Raw genomic sequence first — 20,323 nt, 5'->3', positions numbered from 1 at the left:
GAGCTGGCTACTTTTCCAGGTTCAGTTCTCAGAACTCACACAGAGGCTTACAACCACCTGTTACTACACTTCCAGGGGATCCAGAGCTCTCTTTTGGCCTCCCTGGGTACCAGGCACATATGTGGTACCCACATATAATATTCAGGCCAAATACTCATACACATAAAATAAAGAGTTAAAGAAAAGTAGAAACACTTAAAGCTCCACTTTGCAGTCATGAGGAGACATGTGACAATACCAGTTTCAACTGTAAGAGACTGAAGGTGGTATTTAACCACCTTGGACTTTTTTTCCTCCCCCTTTTAAGACAGGGTCTTGGGGTGGGATTTTACTCAGCGGTAGAGTTTGCCTCGCACCAAGGCCCTGAAAGCAAAGGCATGTGCCACCATGGCCAGGCCCCTTGATGTTTCTAAGCAACTGCATTCTACCTGACTTTCCAGTATCAAAAGACTATGTTTGGGACAAAATTAAGATTGAGTAGGAGTACTTGGGCTGCTTTTTCTTTTTAGCTGTATAGATAACGGTTGAGTGTGTGTGTTATGTATGTGTGCAACTGGAGGCCAGAAGTTGACGGCAGGAGTCTTCCTCCACTGCTAGAAACCAAAGCTCAGTAACTCAGTCTGTCAGTGAGGCAGCTCCTTGCAGGGCTGCTCTGTGCTGCCTCCTGAGTGGCAGGATCACAGCTGGGTGCCATGCTTGCACTGCAAGCACTGCACTTCCTCAGCATCTCTAGCCTAGTCTTGGCTACTTCTTTTAATGGTTTTTAGAGTGTAGCCCCCCTGTCCTGGAACTCATCTAAAGACTAAGCTAGCTTAGAAAGCGGAGATCTGCCTGCCCCAGTCTCCTAAATGCTGAGATTAAAGGCATGCACCACCACCACCACCACCGCCCAGCTTTTTTATTTTTATTTCTTTATATTCTTAAGTGCTGAGTCTTTATTTTCTTTTTTTTGGTTTTGGTTTTTTGAGACAGAGTTTCTCTGTGTAATCCTGGCTGTCCTGGACTCGCTTTGTAGAGCAGGCCTGCCTCTGCCTCACGAGTTCTGGGGTCACAGACATGTGCTACCACACCCAGCTACTTTAGTCTTTAAGCACATATTATTTAAGCACATAAAACTGTTCTACTTAATATATTTCTCAATGAACTTGTAAAATTCAGATCATAGTATATCATTTATAATCTTTTGTCTTTTGAACATCTATACCTTTTGCACTGTTCTTAAAAAAACAAAAATAAAACCAGGTTCTTTTAACTCTGAGTGGGCTTGAGGCTGGGATGTGCCAGTGAGAAAGAAGAGGGTTTCCACACATATTCTCTCTTGTTTTTTGTTCTTGTTCCTTCCTGCCCTCACTCTGACCATTTCTAAAAATTTAGCATTTGAGCACACAGGCTGGGAGTCTACCTCCACCACTAGTGATGAGCTATGGATGGCAGGTTATTTAACCTCCCCATACTTAAAAGTTTATGCTCCTTTAGAATGGACATAACAACTTCAAATGGTTAATAATGCGAGGGCTAACTATGCCAGAGTTAAGTTACTTAACTCTGCAGTTGCTTCAGTCTTGGATCAATAAACTAAAGAGCAGTGTTATGAAGATTGCTACATGAGTACACTGAGGTTTTATGGTAGAAACTGTCCATACAGGAAGCACAAAAAATATGGTCCTGCAGTTCAGAGGCAGCTTCACTTAGATGTAATTCTTCCACCTGAAAGGCTAGACTGAGTTTGAGGCCAGACATTGTCTTAAAAAAAGTTACACTAGTAGCCTTGGGCTAGGAGGTAGCCCAGTATATGCCTGGTATGCACAAGGCCCTCATTTGGGCCCTCAGCATGCCTAAATAAAGTAGAGGCCGGACATGCTGGCACACACCATTAATCCCAGTACCTGGTATGCATATCGACAGCCAAGGCTACATAGTGAGGCATGGTCCCAAAATAAAAAAGGAGCCCTAAGTTAATGTCCGCTTTAGAGGCTGCTGATGTGCACTAAAGGAGATAATAGACATGTGTGAAGGATGGCTATGCAGACTAGCACAGCATGTTTGTCAAACAGCTGGATGTTGGATGTCTGGCATAGTGAGCACTGTGGCGCTTACTTGTCACACTGAATCCAACTAGAGAGACACTAGAATTGAAGAAATGGCTCATATGGGGCCCAGGATACTGATGACAGAGTTTCTGAGAGCTCTTCTTAGAAACAGGATGACGATGAGGTTTGGAGACATGGGAGGATACGAAAGAGGCACAAAAATACCATGCTAACCACTCCACAGTTAGGAAAAGTTGTTTCCATTTAATGCTAGATTTTCAAGGATTGAGATGCAAGCCTTTATGCAATTACATCCAATGTTAAAATTGGTAATACATAATTTACAAAGATTAACATCAAAACAATCATCTATTTAGATATGCTTTTCTGTAAAAAGGAAATATATTAGCAGCATTTATATTTTCCGCAATCACACAGCCTACAGACATGCAGACTAGCTCTGTATCTATTTGCAGTGATGTAGTGCTTTTCCCCGCATTTCAAACATCAAACCCCACCTGGAAGCTGGGGTTGTTTTTATTTTGTTATTATAAAATAACTGAAAAATAAAAAAGGCATTAATTTCTACACCAGTAAGAAAAAACAAGTTTTTGCACTTACCTAACATTTGATTGTCTAAAAAACATTTCAGTTTTTAATCTTTCAACAAAAGAAAGATAAAATGACAGCGTAGTGTCTTTTGCTTCTGTTCTTAAATTTTACAAAGTTTTTTCTTTCTTTTTTAAAATTTTAGTGTTTAACACTATTAAAGGAAAACATTGATTTTAAGCTCTTTCTTGTCATTTCTTGCTTTTGACTAAAAGGAGACCCCGAAAGTGCCCTTAGTCCTCCCCCCTGCAATGAGAAACAAAAGAAACCACTCAAATGGGCTTCGCATGCAATCCCCAGCTCCACGCGTGAGTATCTTATACCCAGGTCTCGTGGTAATGTACAATGCTTCTCTACAGTAAGAAAATACTCCAAACTATTTTCTTAATTTCTCTTTTTTCTTTAATAAAATATTTTGCTTTTTCTCTGCTCAAGGGGATCTATGCCATCCCCCTCTTTCTCTCTCTCTTTTCCCTTAAGAATAACACAGGAGAAAAAGAAAAAGAAAATCAATGGAATGAAAGGTGGTAAAATGTTTCTATCTAAATGAGTCAGAGCGTCGTCTTCGTAAGGGGAAGGAATTGTACAGTTAGGACATCATTGGTCCAGTATCGGAAAAGAGTAATGATGTATTTACTAATGTATTGCTTACCAATCTCACAGCATATATATATATATACACACCCACACACACCCACACACACATATACATATATACACACTCACACACACACATATATACACACACATAACTTGGCACATTTAAAAACCATCTTTTCTCTTATAAGAACATCTAAAATGTATATGCATATGTATGTCTGAGAGGACAAAGCAAAGCTTTTTGAATTTTACTTGTGAAGAGACAGTATGGTCTGGTAACTTCTGGTCAAGAGACTGGAAGGGAAGGAGACCCTGGATATACCTCCTGATGGTGAAGTCATTCAGAAAGGCAGAGGAGAAACGGGACTAGTGGTGAGAAGGTGGCACTGGAGACCACACAGCTAAGAAAGTAAGAGTAGTGCTTTCCACGGTGATCTACGCTTGCAACAAATACCCAGCGAGCGCTGCTCAACAGTTCTGTAGTGAGTTTTGTTAGGGGAGAAGTTTAGAGTTTTTATGTAGTTTTAAAAAGTGTTTTTTGTTTTGTTTTTTTTGCAGTGAATCTTGCTGCACAGCACACACACACACACACACACACACACACACACAAACGCACGCACACAGAGGAAGAGAAGCAGCGTGTGTGCTGGCGGGGGCTTGGCTTTCTCAGTAGGAAAAAATATGTTCGGTAGGTTACAAAGGGTAAACCAAAAATAATTACAAATACTGCCCTTTGGACCCCATGGGGGCCTCTCCTACCCCATGATTCTACTGATTCTATTTTGGGGAGTAGAGGTAGGGAGAATGGCAGCAGTTCTAAGTGCTCTGAGCAATTAATCATGTTCTATTACTTTGATTGGTTGGGCAAGAAGGAACAAAGAACTTTCCTGGTCCAGGAGCTCAGAAGACGCCTCAGCTACTACATCTGTTTTAGGTCTCTGACGTAGCTCTTAGAGCTAAAGAGAATAAATGGGACAGGGCTGGGATCTGGGCCCCTCCCTTTGGATTTGAATTTACACCTGGTCATAGAAGCAGCTTCTTAGTGCCTGCAGGGTCAGAGGGCAACCCAGAAGAACCCAAGCTCTGAGGAGTACCAAGTGCTGTAAAGTACCAATAGCTTCCGGCTACTCCTAACGTGGTCCTCCTCTCTATATTAACCCTTAGGGTAAAGCTATCAAGAGGAGAAGTAACTCAGCTGCCCCAGACAAGCCTACTTCCTCTCTCTCTCTCTCCACTAGCTCCAAGGTTTAGTAAGTACCTAATGTCAGAGACATGACCCCACTCCTCTTGCCTGGATGGAACTTTTTCTGCCCCTGTCCACATCCAGAGAGCAAGAGACAGGACTTGGTGCCACTGGATCCCAGATGCTCGAGGTTCTTATTCTTTCAAGAGTCACTTCCGAAAGCTGTTTTCTGGAATAAACAAAGTGCGCCTTCGAAGTTTCCTGCCTGATCCTTCTTCTAGCAAGTAGGTCACGTCAATGGCTGAAAACAGAACCAAGGCAGTTCATCAAATACGCTTTCCTGTATCACACTCTGAATTTGCACTCTAAAGCGAACCACTTCGTCTAAAGCAATCAGGTCTGCTTCTAGCACTAAGTTCTTGTTTTGAAGCTGTACTCCCCACCCTCCACAAAAGAAAAGAAAGTGGTTCTCTAGCGCTTGAGAGACAACATCTCAGATTGGCCTCACTTTGAAGTGAAGCTAATCTGTGTAACTGAGAGACTGAGTTACGAGAGAACTAAACCATTTGCTTAGAACACACTCTATGCTACCATAGTAACTAGAGTTGTTCTGAATTCAAACAAAACTCAGTGGTATAATGTGTTGCCTAGCATATCTAAGGTACTAGGTTTATTCTCTAATACAACACACACACAGACTTGCTTTTTTACTACTTTTTTTCTCGCTATCTTCTAGCCTAATTATGAGCCTGAGTCTTACCATTTTTCCCAGGGATTTTCTCAAGGAGGTTGAGCAGGATCTGGTTGAGCCTTTCCCGCTGGCTGTGCCTCCGCTCCTCAGGTGTGCTGGCTAATTGGGGCTCTTGACTATTTTCCTCTGGTTTCTTTCCAGCATCACTGACGTCCCCAGTGACTCTCTCCTGTTCTGGCTCCTCAGGGCTGGGCATCTCACTGGCTGCTTGCTCCTGACTAGCCAGCACCTCTTCAATCAAGGGCAAAGCATCATCTTCTTGCCCTAGGTCTTTTAGGGGTGGCTTTGAGCGCTCAGATTTCCAGGACGATCTACCAAAAGGATATGTGAATTCAGGGCAAGGCTGACAAAGGCACTTTGAGAGGGTGAAAAATGAAAGCTAGAGGCCTAAGAATGGAGTGAGGTCCTGGAATCTGCTTATTAGAGCTTTGGCTTAAGTTAAGAAACCTGAATATCAGCAGTAAAACAAACCATTACTTTTCTCTGAAATTTAATTTTCCTTTTTATGGTAGTACTTGTGCATGCTAGATTAGTGTTCTAACACAGATTTTTAAAAATCTATTTATTTTTATTTTATGTCCACCGGTATTTTTCCTGCATATATGTCTGTATGAGGGTGTCAAATCCTTGAAACTAGAGTTACAGACATGTAGGTGCTGGGACCTTCCAGGTCCTCTGGTAGGGCAGCCTTAACCACTAAGCCATCCCTCCAGACCCAAAATTTAACTTCTATTTGTATAATTAAATCTCTCTCCTTGTTCTCAGGAATCTGAAGCAAAATTGATATAGAATCCCATAAAACACAGCCAGGAGAGGGTGTTGGATCCCCTGGAGCGGGATTTACAGGTGGCCATGAACAACTGGACATAGCTACAGAGAAGAGAGCTCATGTCCTCTATAAGAGCAGTACTACTGAGTCATTTCCACAGCCCCAGCCACTTACGCTCTTAACTGACAGGCAACAGAAAAGCCTTCAAGAGGAATAGCCTTATTTACAAATCAAGCAAAAACAAAACAAAACAAAACAGAAAACAAACAAAAAAACCTGTGCAATACTGATTGTATCTCTTCAATAGATGCATCAAAAATTGATACACCATCATGTTTTGGAGAGAGCTCAGATTTTATAACGATACAGAATCCATCTGCACTGTTTCTAGTCTTGTTCTCTTTCTCTTATCTTTACATTCCCCTGTTCTTGCTAAGAATGCTAATGGGACTGGCACCTCTCCTACTTTAGTGACAGCGTTAAACTGGGCTTTCCCTCAGAATAACCAATCCAAGTAGTGGAGACCAATGAGGAACTACGTGCTTTTTTTTGTTCTGTAAGAGCTCCTGGCCAACCCCTTAAAACCCTCACATTCTTCTAGGACTCACCGCCCTCCGTTCCTCTTGTAGTTGTCTGGGACATAATGAGGCTGCAGAGAGAAAAAAAATGGAGGGGGACAGAGGGAGGCACATTAATGTTGGATCTGATCTGGGGACACTAAAATAAAGAAGGCAATTTGGGTGACTTATTTACATAAAACTTTCATTGGGATGCTGACACCTTTCTCCTTTGCACTCTTTAATTTTTTTTTTTTTTTTTTTTACTGCAGTAAGGTGAATCACTTTCTCTTCCTCATGCTCCTGCCTTGATGTACTGCGTTGTAACATGCCCACAGCAGTTACAGGAATGATAAGATAAAACCTCTGTAAGCCAAAACAATGTTTCCCTTCTTTTAGGCAGATTACCTCCGAAAATCTGCCACAGCAATGGACAGCCAATTAATATTCTCACTTTAAAAGAAGATGCAGGATGAGGAATCTGTCAGCTGGGGTTTCAATATAACAGAGATGATAATGACCAAAATCGTATGGAGTAAATGAATGAAAATCATTGGTCTGTATTCCCAACAACTAGAAAAAATACCCAGAGAGGAGCAGAGAATAAAAATGTGTGCACTCAGGGTGGCAGAAGCAAGCGGATCTCTGTGAGTTCAAGGCCAGCCTAGTCTACAAAGTGAGTCCAGGATAGCCAAGGCTATATAGAGAAACCCTGTCTCAACCATCCTGTACACTTCCCTCAAAAAAAAAAAAAAAAAAACAAAAAAAAACAAAACAAAAAACAAAAACAAAAACAAAAAACAAGCGAGCATGGTCAAGCTACTTCTCGGATGACATCTGGAACCACCCTCACTGTTTCGAGCGCTCTGCGTGGGTGCACATGCACCGCACTCCCACTGCGCAGGCTGAGGAATCGCGGCAGGGCTGCATGCTCTAGGGCGAGTGCCCTTACCCACTGAGTCCGTTCCCATGGCCTAGAGCCCGCCCTTTTTTAAGACAAGGCCTCAGTATGTAGCCTTACATGGCCTGGAACTTGCTACACAGGCCATGCTGGCCTCAAAATCTTTAGTGCTCTACCTGCTTCTGCTGGGATTAATGGTGTGTGTCCCCACACCCATGGCTTACATTTTTTATTTAGACATAAGAAAGACAAAAACATCAAAGGGCTTTTAAGAGTTAAGACTGCTTGACACTCAAGATAAGCCTAGGCCACACAGTGGCTGTGAGGCAAACCTGAGCTATATAGTAAAACCCTGTCTCAAAAACATAAAAACAAAAGGTTATTTTTGTTTTCTTTCTACGTATTTATTGGGACAGGGTCTCACTATGTAGCCCTAGCTGGACTTGAACCCACAGAGATCTACCTGCCTCTGTATCCCAAGTGCACCACCACACTGGCTTCTACATGGTTCTTGAAATTATAAATATGGTTGGGTGGTGGTGGCAGCGGTGCATACCTTTAGTCCCTGTCTTGACAAAACAAAAAAACAAAAAAGTTTTAAAAGTCCCATGAATATGAAGAAAGGAAGGTGTAGAGAGACAAGGAGAATACTCCACAGGTAGGAGTACTCACCATACAAGCCTGAGGACGGGGGGGTCAAATCCTCAGTAATCACAAAAAAAAGCAGATTGTGGTCCAGTGCTGGTTGCAGAGGCAGAGACAGTAGGGTCACTCAAGCTTGCTGGTTATTGGCACCAGGTACAGTGAGAGACCCTGTGTCAGGGTTCAGGGAAGCCAGTCTCCTCTGGCTTTCTCACCTGTATCTGTGCATGTGTACACACACTATACATTTTTTTTTTTTTTGAAAGGAAAGAATAGTGAGGTCTCAAGTATTATGCATGTAGTTCTAACACTTAGGGGGTAGAGGCAAGAGAACTGAAAATTGAAGATTAGCTGAACTAAGTGGTGACATCCTGCCTTAAAACACAAAACAAAACAAAAAACAAAAACAAAGGTGACTTACTGAGAAATCTCTTTTGGGAGTAAGCTTCTTGGGGAAATGATCAAAGGCATAGGGCTTGGTGCAGACAGGATAGCGATTCCGGTGGATTTTGTAGAATAGGTGTGCCGACTTGTCGAGCCGGTAGTCACAGATGTACACATCTTGTTCCTTTACTCCTTTGGGTCTCCCTGCAAATTCAAACACTGTTACAAAATCTGACTCCCCAAGGCCAGAGAGATGGCTCAGCTGCTAAGAGTACATGCTGTTCTTACAGAGGACAGAGTTTGGGACCCAGTAACCCAGGTGAGAGGGCTCACAGTTGTCTCTAACTCCAGCTCCAGGGGATATGACGCTCTCCCTTTGGCTCCCAAAGGTACCACTATTCATACATAGATACCTACAGATAACCACATTATTAAAAATAAAACAGATCTAGGTCCAAGAGTGATGGTGTACACGTTTATTTTCAGCAAGGCAGGAGGATCTCTGAGTTCATGGCTAGAAAGGTCTGGTCTAAATAGAGAAACCCTGTCTCAAAAAAAACAAAAAACAAAAAACAAACAAACAAACAAAAAAACAACAAAAAAACAAGAATAAAAATATCTGAAACAAAGTAAATCTGATTTTCCTTTGTTCCTAAAAGCAGCCCTGGGGACATCATCTATCTCTGAGAGAGAAGACAGACCCACTGAAAGGAGACAGACCCTAAAAAATTAGAAAAGGCTGTAAAATCAAGTATTCGGTGGCTGTAGAAGAAGCAGGCCCTCCCCTCAAAACTCCACCTTTCCAAAGAAAGTAATTTTCAAGCACTATATCCAGAAGGAACATAGCTGCGGAATGGAACAGCACACTGTAAAGGACCCAGAAACATAGGCTGAGTGTTGTAGGGGGTTTTGAGCAAACACTCCGAGGTGCGTAGGGAAACTGTGAGACAGGAAGAGGCAGAAATATGAAGAAGTACGCTGAAAAGCGAATACTTTTTTTTTTTAAATTGGCGAAGTCAGGGTCACAGAACTATAAGCAGTTTGTCAGTATGGAACAGAATATTTATTATGGTGAAGCTTTTTGCTATATTGAAATAAAGGTACAGGCAACTAAATCCTCGCTAATCATGGCAACAAACAGACACCTAGCCATAACTAGAACTTTTGTAGATTATTTGATCTTTGTAAAAACTCAGAAAAATTTGATAAATTAAGGAAACTTATGCTTGGTTAAGTAAGTATGTAGGTAGTAAAATATGGAGCTGGATTTTGAAAATTAGATCAATATTTTAAAATGCTGGGCCTGAATGTTTGCCAACAAGCAAACACCCCCCAAACTAAAAAAGTGGTGGTGGTGTTATGAGTATATAAGTACTGAGCAATGAATAGAAGGGACTCTCTCAGGGACACTCATATATGGTTCTTTCTGAGTACCTCTGTCTTCCTTAATTGTTGTGTTTACACATTAAAATACCTTTATTAGTTGGGTATGGTGATGCACATAAACTTTAATCTCAGCACTGCAGAGTTAGAGGGAGCTAGATCTGACTCTGGAATTCAAGCCAACACAGTGAATTCCAGGCCAGCACAGTACAGTAAAATCCTGTTGCAAAATGCATGAATACATAAATAAGTAAATATATCAAAACATCTTTATTAAACCCCAACTGTGCTTCATTAAACAAAAAAAAAAGAGGGAGGCAGGCACGGTAGCACATGCCTTTAATGCCAGCACTTGGGAGACATATGTAGGTAGATTTTTGAGTTTGAGGCTAGCCTGGTCTACAAAGCGTGTTCCAGAACAGCCAGGTCTACACAGAGAAACCCTGTCTCCAGAAGAAGAAGAAGAAAAAAAAAAAAAAAAAAAAAAAAAAGGAAAAACTTCTCTCTGATGTCCCATAGCTAATATTAGAGAAATGTTTTTAATATTTTTAGATTTACTTTTTTTTTTTTTAATGTGTATGAATGTTTTGCCTACATATGTATACCATGTGTAAGCCTGGTGCCCATAGAAGCCAGAAGAAAGTGTTGGGTCCCCTAGAATTGAAATTACAGATGGTTCTGAGCTGCCATGTGGATACTGGTAACTGAGCTTAGGTCCTCTGCAAGAGTAGACAGTGCTCTTAACTGCTGACCCTCTATCTAGTCCCACAGATCACCTCTTAACAAGGTTTCATCATTTACCTTTACAATATGTATAAAGGTCCAGCACACAGCAGGTCCCAACTACAGCCTCCAAGGGAATGATCTCATAGAGTGGCACCCGAAATAGTTCATTGTGATAAAACCGACGGGATGGAGAGTGGTGGGTTTCATGGGGGCGGAAATAATGGTGACCAAAGGCAAACCGTTCCTCTCTTAAAAACAAACAAACAAACAAACAAGAAACAAAAAGGAAAATGAGAAAGGAGTGATTAGGTCTACTAGCAGCTTCAAGGCTCCAGTGCAGCTGCAAGGAGAGGACCCAGCACATACTTTTCATTCTTCCAAAGCTTCTCAATTCTGAAGATGTCAAGTTTATCTCGGTTAATGTGAGATAACAGTCTATAGGACTGGCGGACTGGGTGGCCATCAGGTGTGCGCCGACTGTCCCTCATCAGGTACACACAGTCACCTAGAATGGTACAGAACAAAGGAGAACATTAGTATTGACCCGGATGCATTCCATAGGTATCCTTTTATCTGATCCAGAGTCTAAAACAATATGGAGAACGGTAGTAAGACAGTTCAGTAATTAAAGGAGCAAGGAACTGAGTTCAATCCCTAGTACTACAAAAGAGAGCAAGAGAAAGTAAAACCAGCAGCCTCACAATGACTATTATCAATTCTAAACTGTGAGAATTACAGAAGGACCTTTGATTTTTTTGTACTTTCTGCTGTGTTTCTTTACTAGATTTATTATTATTATTATTAGTTGTTGAGGATTATTATTATTATTATTAGTTTTTGAGACAGATCTTATAACATGACCCTGGCTATCCTGGAACTCACTAAGTAGATCAGGCTGTCCTCAAATTCAGACTTTCCCTGCCCTCAGATAGAATTAAAGATACAGAACCACCATACCTGGCCACTAGCTTTAAGATTACTATAAGGACATTGGACATAGCTCAGTTCTGGGCTGTCTGACTAGCAGCATGTCTGCAGCTTTGGCTCACCCACCAGCACAGCAAACAAACAAGCAAACAGACAAAGCTAGTATAAGCCAAGTAGGTAGCTAATGCCTATCATCTCAGAACATGGGAGGCTGAGGCAGGAGGACAGGTGGGAGTTTGAGGCGTGACCTGAGCTATACAGTCTGAAAAACAGTAATAACAAGACAATACCCCTCACATATAATCAAGACACTAAACAAAAGCTACCAACCTAAGGGGAGGGGCTCATACAGCCCCACCAGCCCCGGAAAGCTACTGACAGTTAATGGTTGTTAGGGTAACAGGGTGTAGAGTCATAGTGTTCAGGGAAATAGCCTATGGTAAGCTTCCCTTGCTGAAGTAAATGATATATCCTTCCAGCCATGCTCATGCGGGCAATCCTAATGAAATGCTGCAGTGGGACACACACACACACACACACACACACACACACACACCATCTCAGTCGTGCATATGTGCAAACACAAACTAGGGACTTTTGAGAAGGGGTTGGTGGGAGGGGGAAGGGGAAAAGAGAGGACAATGGGAGCTTCAAAGAAAAATAAAATTAGCTTTATAAAGCTGTCTCTACAAATCAGTATATATGTTGGAAGTGGGGTAATGATGAGTTTAAGTATAAAGTGTAATAATCTAGTCATCCACGCAGGATGATAACCACTATGCATGGAGCATCTACTTCCTACAACTCTGAAAGGTCAGTGGGGTTTGGGCCACGGTACTTACCCTGACGAAGCAGCAAGTCATCTCGGAGTAAACAGATGAAGTAGACACAGCCAGGTTGGGCATAGTGGGGCCTAGGAATCATGGGTACCTCCTGAGAAGAGCAGAGAGTCAATGGGAAAGGCTAGAACTATTACATTTGGCCTAATAATCTCAATTCAAGAAAGGAAAAGAACTGAAAATCTCCACTCAATACTTTCTAAAATCACTTCAATACACTACAAATATGAAGAAAAAAAAAAAAAAAAGAACACCATCAGTTTTTAAACCCAAAGAAATGATAGTAGGTGACAAGACTTAAGACAAGGCATTAGGTCTGAGATGGTTCTGTGCAATCCCAGTGGCATCTGAGAGTGTATGAAACAGTGACAAGGGTCTTTGGAGCCTACTTACAGGTATTTAGTATCCAAAGCTGGGGAAGCCAAACACTGTAAATAGCATCCCTCACAACATCAAACTGTCCAGCTTTATATGACAGCAACACTTGGGTTAAGAAACGCTGCGTAATGAAGGTGGATTTCTGATTTTGAGGGCAGCCTAGTCTAGAGAGTGGGTTTTAGGACAGCTAAGGCTACAAGGTTATACCCCCCTAAAAAAGGAAAAGAAATGCTGCCCAAATCCTTCTTTTTAGGACGGTAACTTAATCAAGATCATACATATACATTTATTGATTATGTGTATATGCATGCATGTGTGTATATATGCGTCTATGTGTGGGTACTAGCTTGCCACGGCATACAAACTGTCAGAGGACAGTTTGTAGGAACTGATTCTCTCTTTCTACCAGGTGGATCCCTGGGACTAAACTCAGGTTTAGCAGCAAGAACTTGTAAGCACTGCGCTCACCTGGCAGCCCAGGATCATACATACAAGTACAGCAGTACCCACCCAACTTGGTCAAGTCACGACTTACTACATTATGTAACTCTGAGGCAAGAGCTGTTTTCAACAAAAATCTACCTGACACAAATGGCATTTACAACTCTGTCTCTACCATGGAGAGGCAAGACGAGGGTGGGTCTGGAGATAGTCTGGGCTGCACAGTGAATTCCTAGCTCAAAAACAAAACAAAAAAAGAATCTTTGTTTTATATCGTATCATTTCTTTTTCCCTTTGAGCAGGGTTTCTCTGTGTAGCCCTGGCTGTCCTTAAACTCAGAGAAGCACCTGCCTCTGCCTCCCGAGTGCATGGCCCAGCTTTATATAGTGCCATTTCTTTCACAAAGCCTCATTGTTTTATTTTCCTTTGGTTACAGTCCTGAGAAAAGGAACGTCAAGAACTCCTAGCCTCAGTGTGAAGCTGAGGCATGGAGACCGAGGAGCCCTGCACAGTAGCGCACTGTGTCTCCTGACTGTGGGTCAGCTTACCCTGTCCACAGGCCGAGGGCCGCACTGCTCACAAAGGTAGTGCTCCACGTCTGTGCTCACGCCCATGCAGTCACAGTGCTGCCACACCTGGAACACAGGCACACGTGACAAAGGGGTCTACACTCAGAGGAGCCCCGAGAGGTCATAATGACAAACAACAGGACAGGGCAAAGTTAAAGGAGGAATTACGACACAGTGTCTGAGTGAGAATTAGAAACAAATGAAAAAACAAGAGTAAAACAATGTTTGAATAAAAGTATACACATCGATTTGAATATATAGATTGGACAAATAAAATGGAAGATGAGTGAAAACGAAGATGAACATACTTGCTACCGTCAAACTCTTTATACTCACACTTGACTTTATCTTCTCAATGACCTTATGTACTATTCACAGCCCCATGAACAAATAAAGTAACAGTATACAGGTCTGGAGGACAACACAAATTGAGTCCAGTCTAGGCTCTTCCAGTTGGAGCCTCTGTGAGCAAACACCACGCACTGGAGTCTACCTGCGCTCATGCTCGATATTGTGTACTATGGTTCATGTTTTTCAAGGCAAAACACTATAGCAAATGCTACCCTTCTAGGTGCAGACTTTGTGAGAAATGTACAATTAAAATTGGTAGAAAGAGGAAAGGAAGACATAAATGAATGATAAAAACAGCATGCTCAGGCTCCTGCATCACTCCAGCGCTCACCATGCACTTGTCACACTGGATCATGAGACCTTCATCCTTGTAGAGGCCACAGATACAGCGAATAACGTCATCGTCCTTCTCATGCCCATTCTCCTTCTCAGAGACTGAGGTCTCACTGCTGTCAGCCTCACTTGCTGTTTCTCCCACAATCTCATCGATTTGGGCTGATGCCTCATGCCGGGCACTGTAATAGGCCTTTCGTAAGCGGCAAACATCTCTCCCAATTGGGGATTTACGCCCATAGTACTTCTGAAAAAAAGCAAAAGAAACAATTTTTGCTTTTCTCATCTGGTTTAAAAATACCTGCAGAGGCAGCATGATTTTCTTTATTTTTCCTCTTTGGCAAACAAACTGAAGTACAATGAATTAAAATTAGACTTTAGAGAGTATGGTGTTTCTGTTTTTTCTATTGCTTTGTTACTGAATTCCTGTCAAGAGCCTTACTTTCCATAAGATCAAATACACAGTGATCATTACATTTTAATTAATGTTGCAAGCATAATGTCTTGTAGAAATTTCCCATTTACCTTTGTCTTGCAAATGCTTGGAGCACATAGCAAATGTCTATGGGAGCAGGGTTTTAATAGAAACTATGTCAGAATTCCAGATTACTCTAAGTATTCTCCTACCTCTTTATTACCTTCTCATTTTGTCTTTCAGTCTCTATTTACTCCAGTGATCTGCTCTGTTCTCCAGGGTATTTCAAAGTCACCAGAGAATTTCCTTTTTCAAGTCACTACAGAGTAATACACTAGGCTTGCTTTTGGAGGCAGGGTTTTGTTTTTTTTTTCAAATAATTTTTTTTTTATTTTACGTTCATTGGTATTTTGCCTGCATAAATGTCTGTGTGAGGGTGTCAGTAGCTGACACTCTGTCTGGAACCGGGGTTACAGACAGAGTTGCTGCCATGTGGATACTGGGAATTGAACCATGGTCCTCTAGAAGAGCAGCCAGTGCTCTTAATCGATGAGCCATCTCTCCAGCCCCAGGAGGCAGGGTTTTAATATAAAGCCTGGTACGGGCTCAAACTTGAGCTGACCTTCTTGCCCCAACCATTCAAGTATGAGTGAGTCACCAAGCTTGGCTTCATTTGTACTTACTTTCATGAACAAAGCAGTGATGGATACACATCTTGCACACATATGCATGCATGCCTGTCTGTCTGTGTAGGACACAGGAAAAGCACAGGTGTCATTCTGAGGAACCCTGCCACCTTTGAGGCAGGGTCTCTCACTGACCTGGAATTAAGCAGTTAGAATGGACTGGCTGGCCAGTGAGCCACAGGCATCCTCTTGTCTCTGCCTCCTACATTCTGGGCCTGCAAGGGCACACCATCACATCTGGCTTTTTCTGTTTAGATAGGATCTCATTACAGTCCTGGCTGACCTAAATCTCACCCTAGAGACCAGGTTTAGCATAGAACTCACAAAGATCCACTTACTTTGCCTCACTCATGCTGGGATTAAAGGTATGTGACACTACAACTGGCCATACCTGTCATTCCCATATATGTTTTGAGGCTCAAATTTAGGTCCTCATGCTTCTACATACATTTTTACTGACTGAGCTAATTTTTAATAAAAAATTATTATTGCCATCTGGGCATCGTACAGACCACGCCATGCACACAGAGATCAGATAATGACTTAGCAGAGAAAATTTTCTTCTTCCAACATTACACGATGGGATCTGGGAATAAATTCAGGTTGCCAGACTTGCATAGTACTTTAACCTAAAGAGCAACCTGGCTGACTGAGAAACCACCTGCCACCTCTGTCCAAGACAGGGGCTCACTGTAAGAAACTCTATGTAGACCAGGCTGCCTTTGAACTCATAAAGATCTACGTGCGTCTACCTCCCAAATGCTGGGATTAAAGTTATACATCAGTATACTCGGCCAGAATGTTTTTCATAAAAAGAATTTTACAATTCTTAGCACAATATAATGCATACTCTTAAGAGTACTTAATGAAAACTACTTTTCTTGGGTTTGGAGAGTTGGCTCAGTAATTAAGAGTACTTGCTGCTCTGACATAGAAGGTTCAGTTCCAAGTACCCACATGGTGGCGTACAACCACCTCTAACTCCAGTTCCAGGGCATCTGATAGCCTCTTCTGTCTTCAGTGGACACCGTACACATATGTTGAATAGACACACATCCAGGCAAAACACTGATATGAAAGTTTAAAAAAAAAAAAAATTACTATTAGGTTGATGAGATGGCTCAGCAGGTAAAGGTACCAAGCCTGAGGACCTCAGTTTTTATGTTTTTTTTTTTTTAAATATTAGTTACATTTTATTAACTCTGTATCACAACTGTATCCCACTCCCTAATTCCCTCCCAATCCCACCCTTCCTCCCTCATCTCCTCCCTGTCCCTTTCCAAGTCCACTGATAGGGGAGGACCTCCTCCCCTTTCATCTGACTCTGGTTTATCATGTATCTTCAGGACCGGCTGCAAAGTCCTCCTCTGTGGCCTAGCAGGGCTGCTCGACGACCTCAGTTTGATCCTTGGGATGCACATGCAAGGAGGGATATGCTGCCTAACATACACACTGTGTCGTGTATGCATCCATGCAACATATATAAACACACACACAACAAATGTAGTCATTAAAAAAAAGTTATTGTCTTTCCTAACCAAAAACTTCTAAAATAATTGTCAGACCAAACTTCTTAAATTTGTGTTTGAAGTTAGTAAATACCTCAGCATTCCTAAAGACCTTGAGCATGTCGGCATCAAAAGCTTCCACTGTTTTGTAATACCCAATGAGGATCTGCTTCTCTATGGTACTGAGATCCAGGGGGTCAGAGATCTTCTCATAATAATCGGCGTTCCTGGAACACAGAGCAGGTTATCAAACTTGTGCACTAACTTCTATCCTGAGCTCTGCAAGGCTAACCGAAAAGTGCACCTACTTTTTCTTGGGGGGAAGGTTCAAAAGTGGAGCTGCAAGGGCTTGCTGGGAAGAATCTGTAAAAGAACACAAGATTTAGTACACAGACATTTAAAAGACAAGGCAACCAGGAGACTGTTAGAAGTGGCATGTGCCTTTAATCACAGCACTCAGCAGGCAGAGGCAGGTGTTCTCTGTGTGAGTTCAAGGCCAGCCTGGTCTACACAGTGAGTCCAGGACACAGAGAAACCGGCTCAAAAACAACAACAAAACAAAAACAAAAACCCAAAAAACAAAAGTACAAACCAAAAACAACAAAAAAGGGGGGGGGAAGGGAAGGGGCAGGCACATATTAGGTACACACACTTTCTTTTCTTATATGTATGTGTGTACACACACACACACACACACACACACACACTTTAAGTTGAGATGGAGGTGGAGGTCTTGTTTTATTGCTTAGGCTAGTCTACAACGCATGGGTTAAAAGAGTATGGTGCATGTCTGTGCACCACTTATGTGCATAGTGCCTCCAGAGGCCAGAGGAGGGCATTGGATACTGGAGTTATTTGCATCTGTGAGCCACCATGCAGAGCGGGGCTCTCTAAAATGTGTTCTCTAAAAGAGCAGACAGTATTCTCCAGCCCCTAAACATCTTTTAACTAAAAAAAAAAAAAAAAGAAAGAAAGAAAGAAAAAAAAAACAAACACCAAAACAACACTAGAATTTTCCACATTAAAAGTTGGAGGAGGAGGCTGGAGAGATGGCTCAGAGGTTAGAAGCACTGGCTGTTCTCCCAAAGGTCCTGAGTTCAATTCCCAGCAACCATGTGGTGGTTCAAAACCACTTATAGTTAAGATCTGGTGTCCTCTTCTGGTGTGTAGGCACACATACAGGCCCTAAAAAAATTAATCTTATAAAAAGATTGGAGGAAAAAAGAACTATTTTGAGGCTTGATAGTCAAAAAGTTACTCCTCCCCACACCTCCCCAGAGATCAAAGAATACTTAAAACAAATCCTTTCCCAACAAAAGAGATCATCACATTACATCGAACCATGTATTCCAGCCTCTCTTAATTGTCTATAATTCAGTCTTGTTGGTGTGGATTTGACTGAATTCCAGATAAGGAATAATTTAGCAAATATGCTCTAGAATTTATTTTTGTCAGTTACTCTGTGGTGCACACACTCATAGTAAGGGTTCTTCCTCATCTTTCTTACTTCTGTTAGCTTCGCTGGAGAAAGAGAGAATGCTGCTTAGAGTGCAGGTAAGAGTACTGGCTTCTCTCCAAGAGGGTTCCCAGCACTCACAGGGCAGCTCACAACCATTTATAAATCTAGTTCAGTTCAGGGGACCTGATGTCCTCTTCTGTCCTCTGCTGGCAAAAAGCAGATACATGCAGGTATACAAATATATGCATGTGAACAGATACATGCAGGCAAAGCCTACCATACATATAAAAATGGGGGAAAAAAAAACCCAAAATAATTTAGAGACAAATGTGGAATCTTCCCATCTAACAGCAAATAGAAGAAATCTATGTTATAAATTCATAATCGCACAGCATTGGTGGTTCTTGAGGTCTGGGGTTCTCAGGAGAGGGCAAGTGATATGCCTACCTTTGTAGGAGATGATACCATCACAGATTTCTTTGAAGATCTGTGCTAAGCGTGCTGCCCGAGCCACTTCCAGGTTTTCCTCTGCAGCTGCCAAGCGTCTTGTTCGAACAGATCTAGCTGTCTGCAGGGCAGAGAACTGGGTCATGAAGACATCTGCAAAGAGGAGGAAAAAAAAAAGCAATTTTAGGAAACGAAGAATTTAATGTAGCCTGTTCTTTCCCAGTTGACTCCTGACATCTTTTTTCTTTCTAGTTTCCTTGAGGATATTAAGTAGAGTTAGTGGGCAGATAGTTGCTTCTCCTCCTCTAGAGAAAAACCAGAAAACACTAGTTTTTAAATTCTGCATAGTCCAACAGCTGCAAGTGTGCACCTCTTTCAATACCTTGTCCTTAAGTCACTCAGCAGTTCTCACAACTTCCCCTGACTCCAGCTTGGTATATGATGTCTTACTCTAGACTTACTTAAACATAAAAAATGGATGTGTGAGTGAGTCTAAGCTATACTCTGGATCATGTCCTTGCAGTGCCATTAAATACTCAAAATGAATGTGAGCAGGGTGATGGCCTGGGGGTGTTAATTTAGCAACAGGCAGAGTGCCTTGAGCACATAGTATCACTTCTGCTTCAGCTTTCTAAATGCCTAGACCTTGAGCACATAGTATCACTTCTGCTTCAGCTTCCTAAATGCCTAGAATTACAAACTGTGCCACCTCACAAGGCTCAAATAATGATGTGTACTTTGACATATTTTGCATGGAAGCAAGCAACCACAGAAATTAGTTAGCAATTTGGAACTCCTTTTGTTGGGAATACACCCCGATTCTAACAATTGGAAACCTGAGACATTTAACTGATCTTCCTATTCTCACATCCCCTTTCTGAATAATTCACCTAGCAACTTGTAAGATAGGACCCCAACTTGCACGGCGCTGCATACACATGCCACTCTTTGAACAATGAAATAAGTTTGTCCTTCCACTAAAAAACATCAAACTTGATGGGCGTGGTGGTGCATGCCTTTAATCCCAGCACTCAGGGAGGCAGAGGCACCGTGGATTTCTGTGAGGCAGCCTAGTCTACAAAGGGAGTCCATGACAACCAAGGCTACAGAGAAACCCTGTCTCAAAAAAACAAACCAACCAATCACCCCAAACAAAAAAAAAACCTAACACCCCCCAAAATAACAAAAACAAAAAATAAACCCAAACCCCTCAAAAACAACAACAACAACAAAAAACAACAACTTAGATTCTTTTCAATTGTACTCCACTTATGAGGCTAAGTAGGCTGATTTAGCCTAAAATGGTTTGAATGCATAATGAATGCACTATGGACAAAATGTATTTTTTTTTTTTTTAAGTTTTATTTATTATGTAGTGTTCTGCTTTCATGTGTCCAGGCAAGCCAGAAGAGGGTGCCAGATCTCATAGATGGTT

The 20,323-nt window shown here is 41.8% G+C and overlaps 1 protein-coding gene across 4 annotated transcripts in view; it reads right to left on the bottom strand.

Annotated features, from left to right (window-relative positions):
• Positions 1 to 2,274: 2,274 nt before the first annotated feature.
• The window catches only part of Ash1l (ASH1 like histone lysine methyltransferase), a 118,408-nt gene continuing 100,359 nt past the window's right edge, over positions 2,275 to 20,323 (bottom strand). For all 4 annotated transcript variants that reach the window (XM_021637698.2, XM_060377728.1, XM_021637697.2 and 1 more), the window contains 12 exons: positions 18,889 to 19,041; positions 17,291 to 17,345; positions 17,077 to 17,209; positions 14,372 to 14,620; positions 13,669 to 13,755; positions 12,305 to 12,395; positions 10,902 to 11,040; positions 10,611 to 10,783; positions 8,464 to 8,630; positions 6,551 to 6,591; positions 5,183 to 5,484; positions 2,275 to 4,723 (listed from right to left, as the gene is read on the bottom strand). In XM_021637698.2, the coding sequence (XP_021493373.2) occupies positions 4,632 to 4,723; positions 5,183 to 5,484; positions 6,551 to 6,591; positions 8,464 to 8,630; positions 10,611 to 10,783; positions 10,902 to 11,040; positions 12,305 to 12,395; positions 13,669 to 13,755; positions 14,372 to 14,620; positions 17,077 to 17,209; positions 17,291 to 17,345; positions 18,889 to 19,041 (1,682 nt within the window). In that variant the 3' untranslated portion in view covers positions 2,275 to 4,631. The remainder of the gene's footprint in view (positions 4,724 to 5,182; positions 5,485 to 6,550; positions 6,592 to 8,463; positions 8,631 to 10,610; positions 10,784 to 10,901; positions 11,041 to 12,304; positions 12,396 to 13,668; positions 13,756 to 14,371; positions 14,621 to 17,076; positions 17,210 to 17,290; positions 17,346 to 18,888; positions 19,042 to 20,323) is intronic.

Source organism: Meriones unguiculatus, chromosome 2, assembly GCF_030254825.1.
Source record: "Meriones unguiculatus strain TT.TT164.6M chromosome 2, Bangor_MerUng_6.1, whole genome shotgun sequence".
NCBI classification, from domain to species: domain Eukaryota; kingdom Metazoa; phylum Chordata; class Mammalia; order Rodentia; family Muridae; genus Meriones; species Meriones unguiculatus.
Note: the sequence above shows the minus strand (reverse complement) of the source record. Positions and strands in the feature narration are given on the sequence as shown.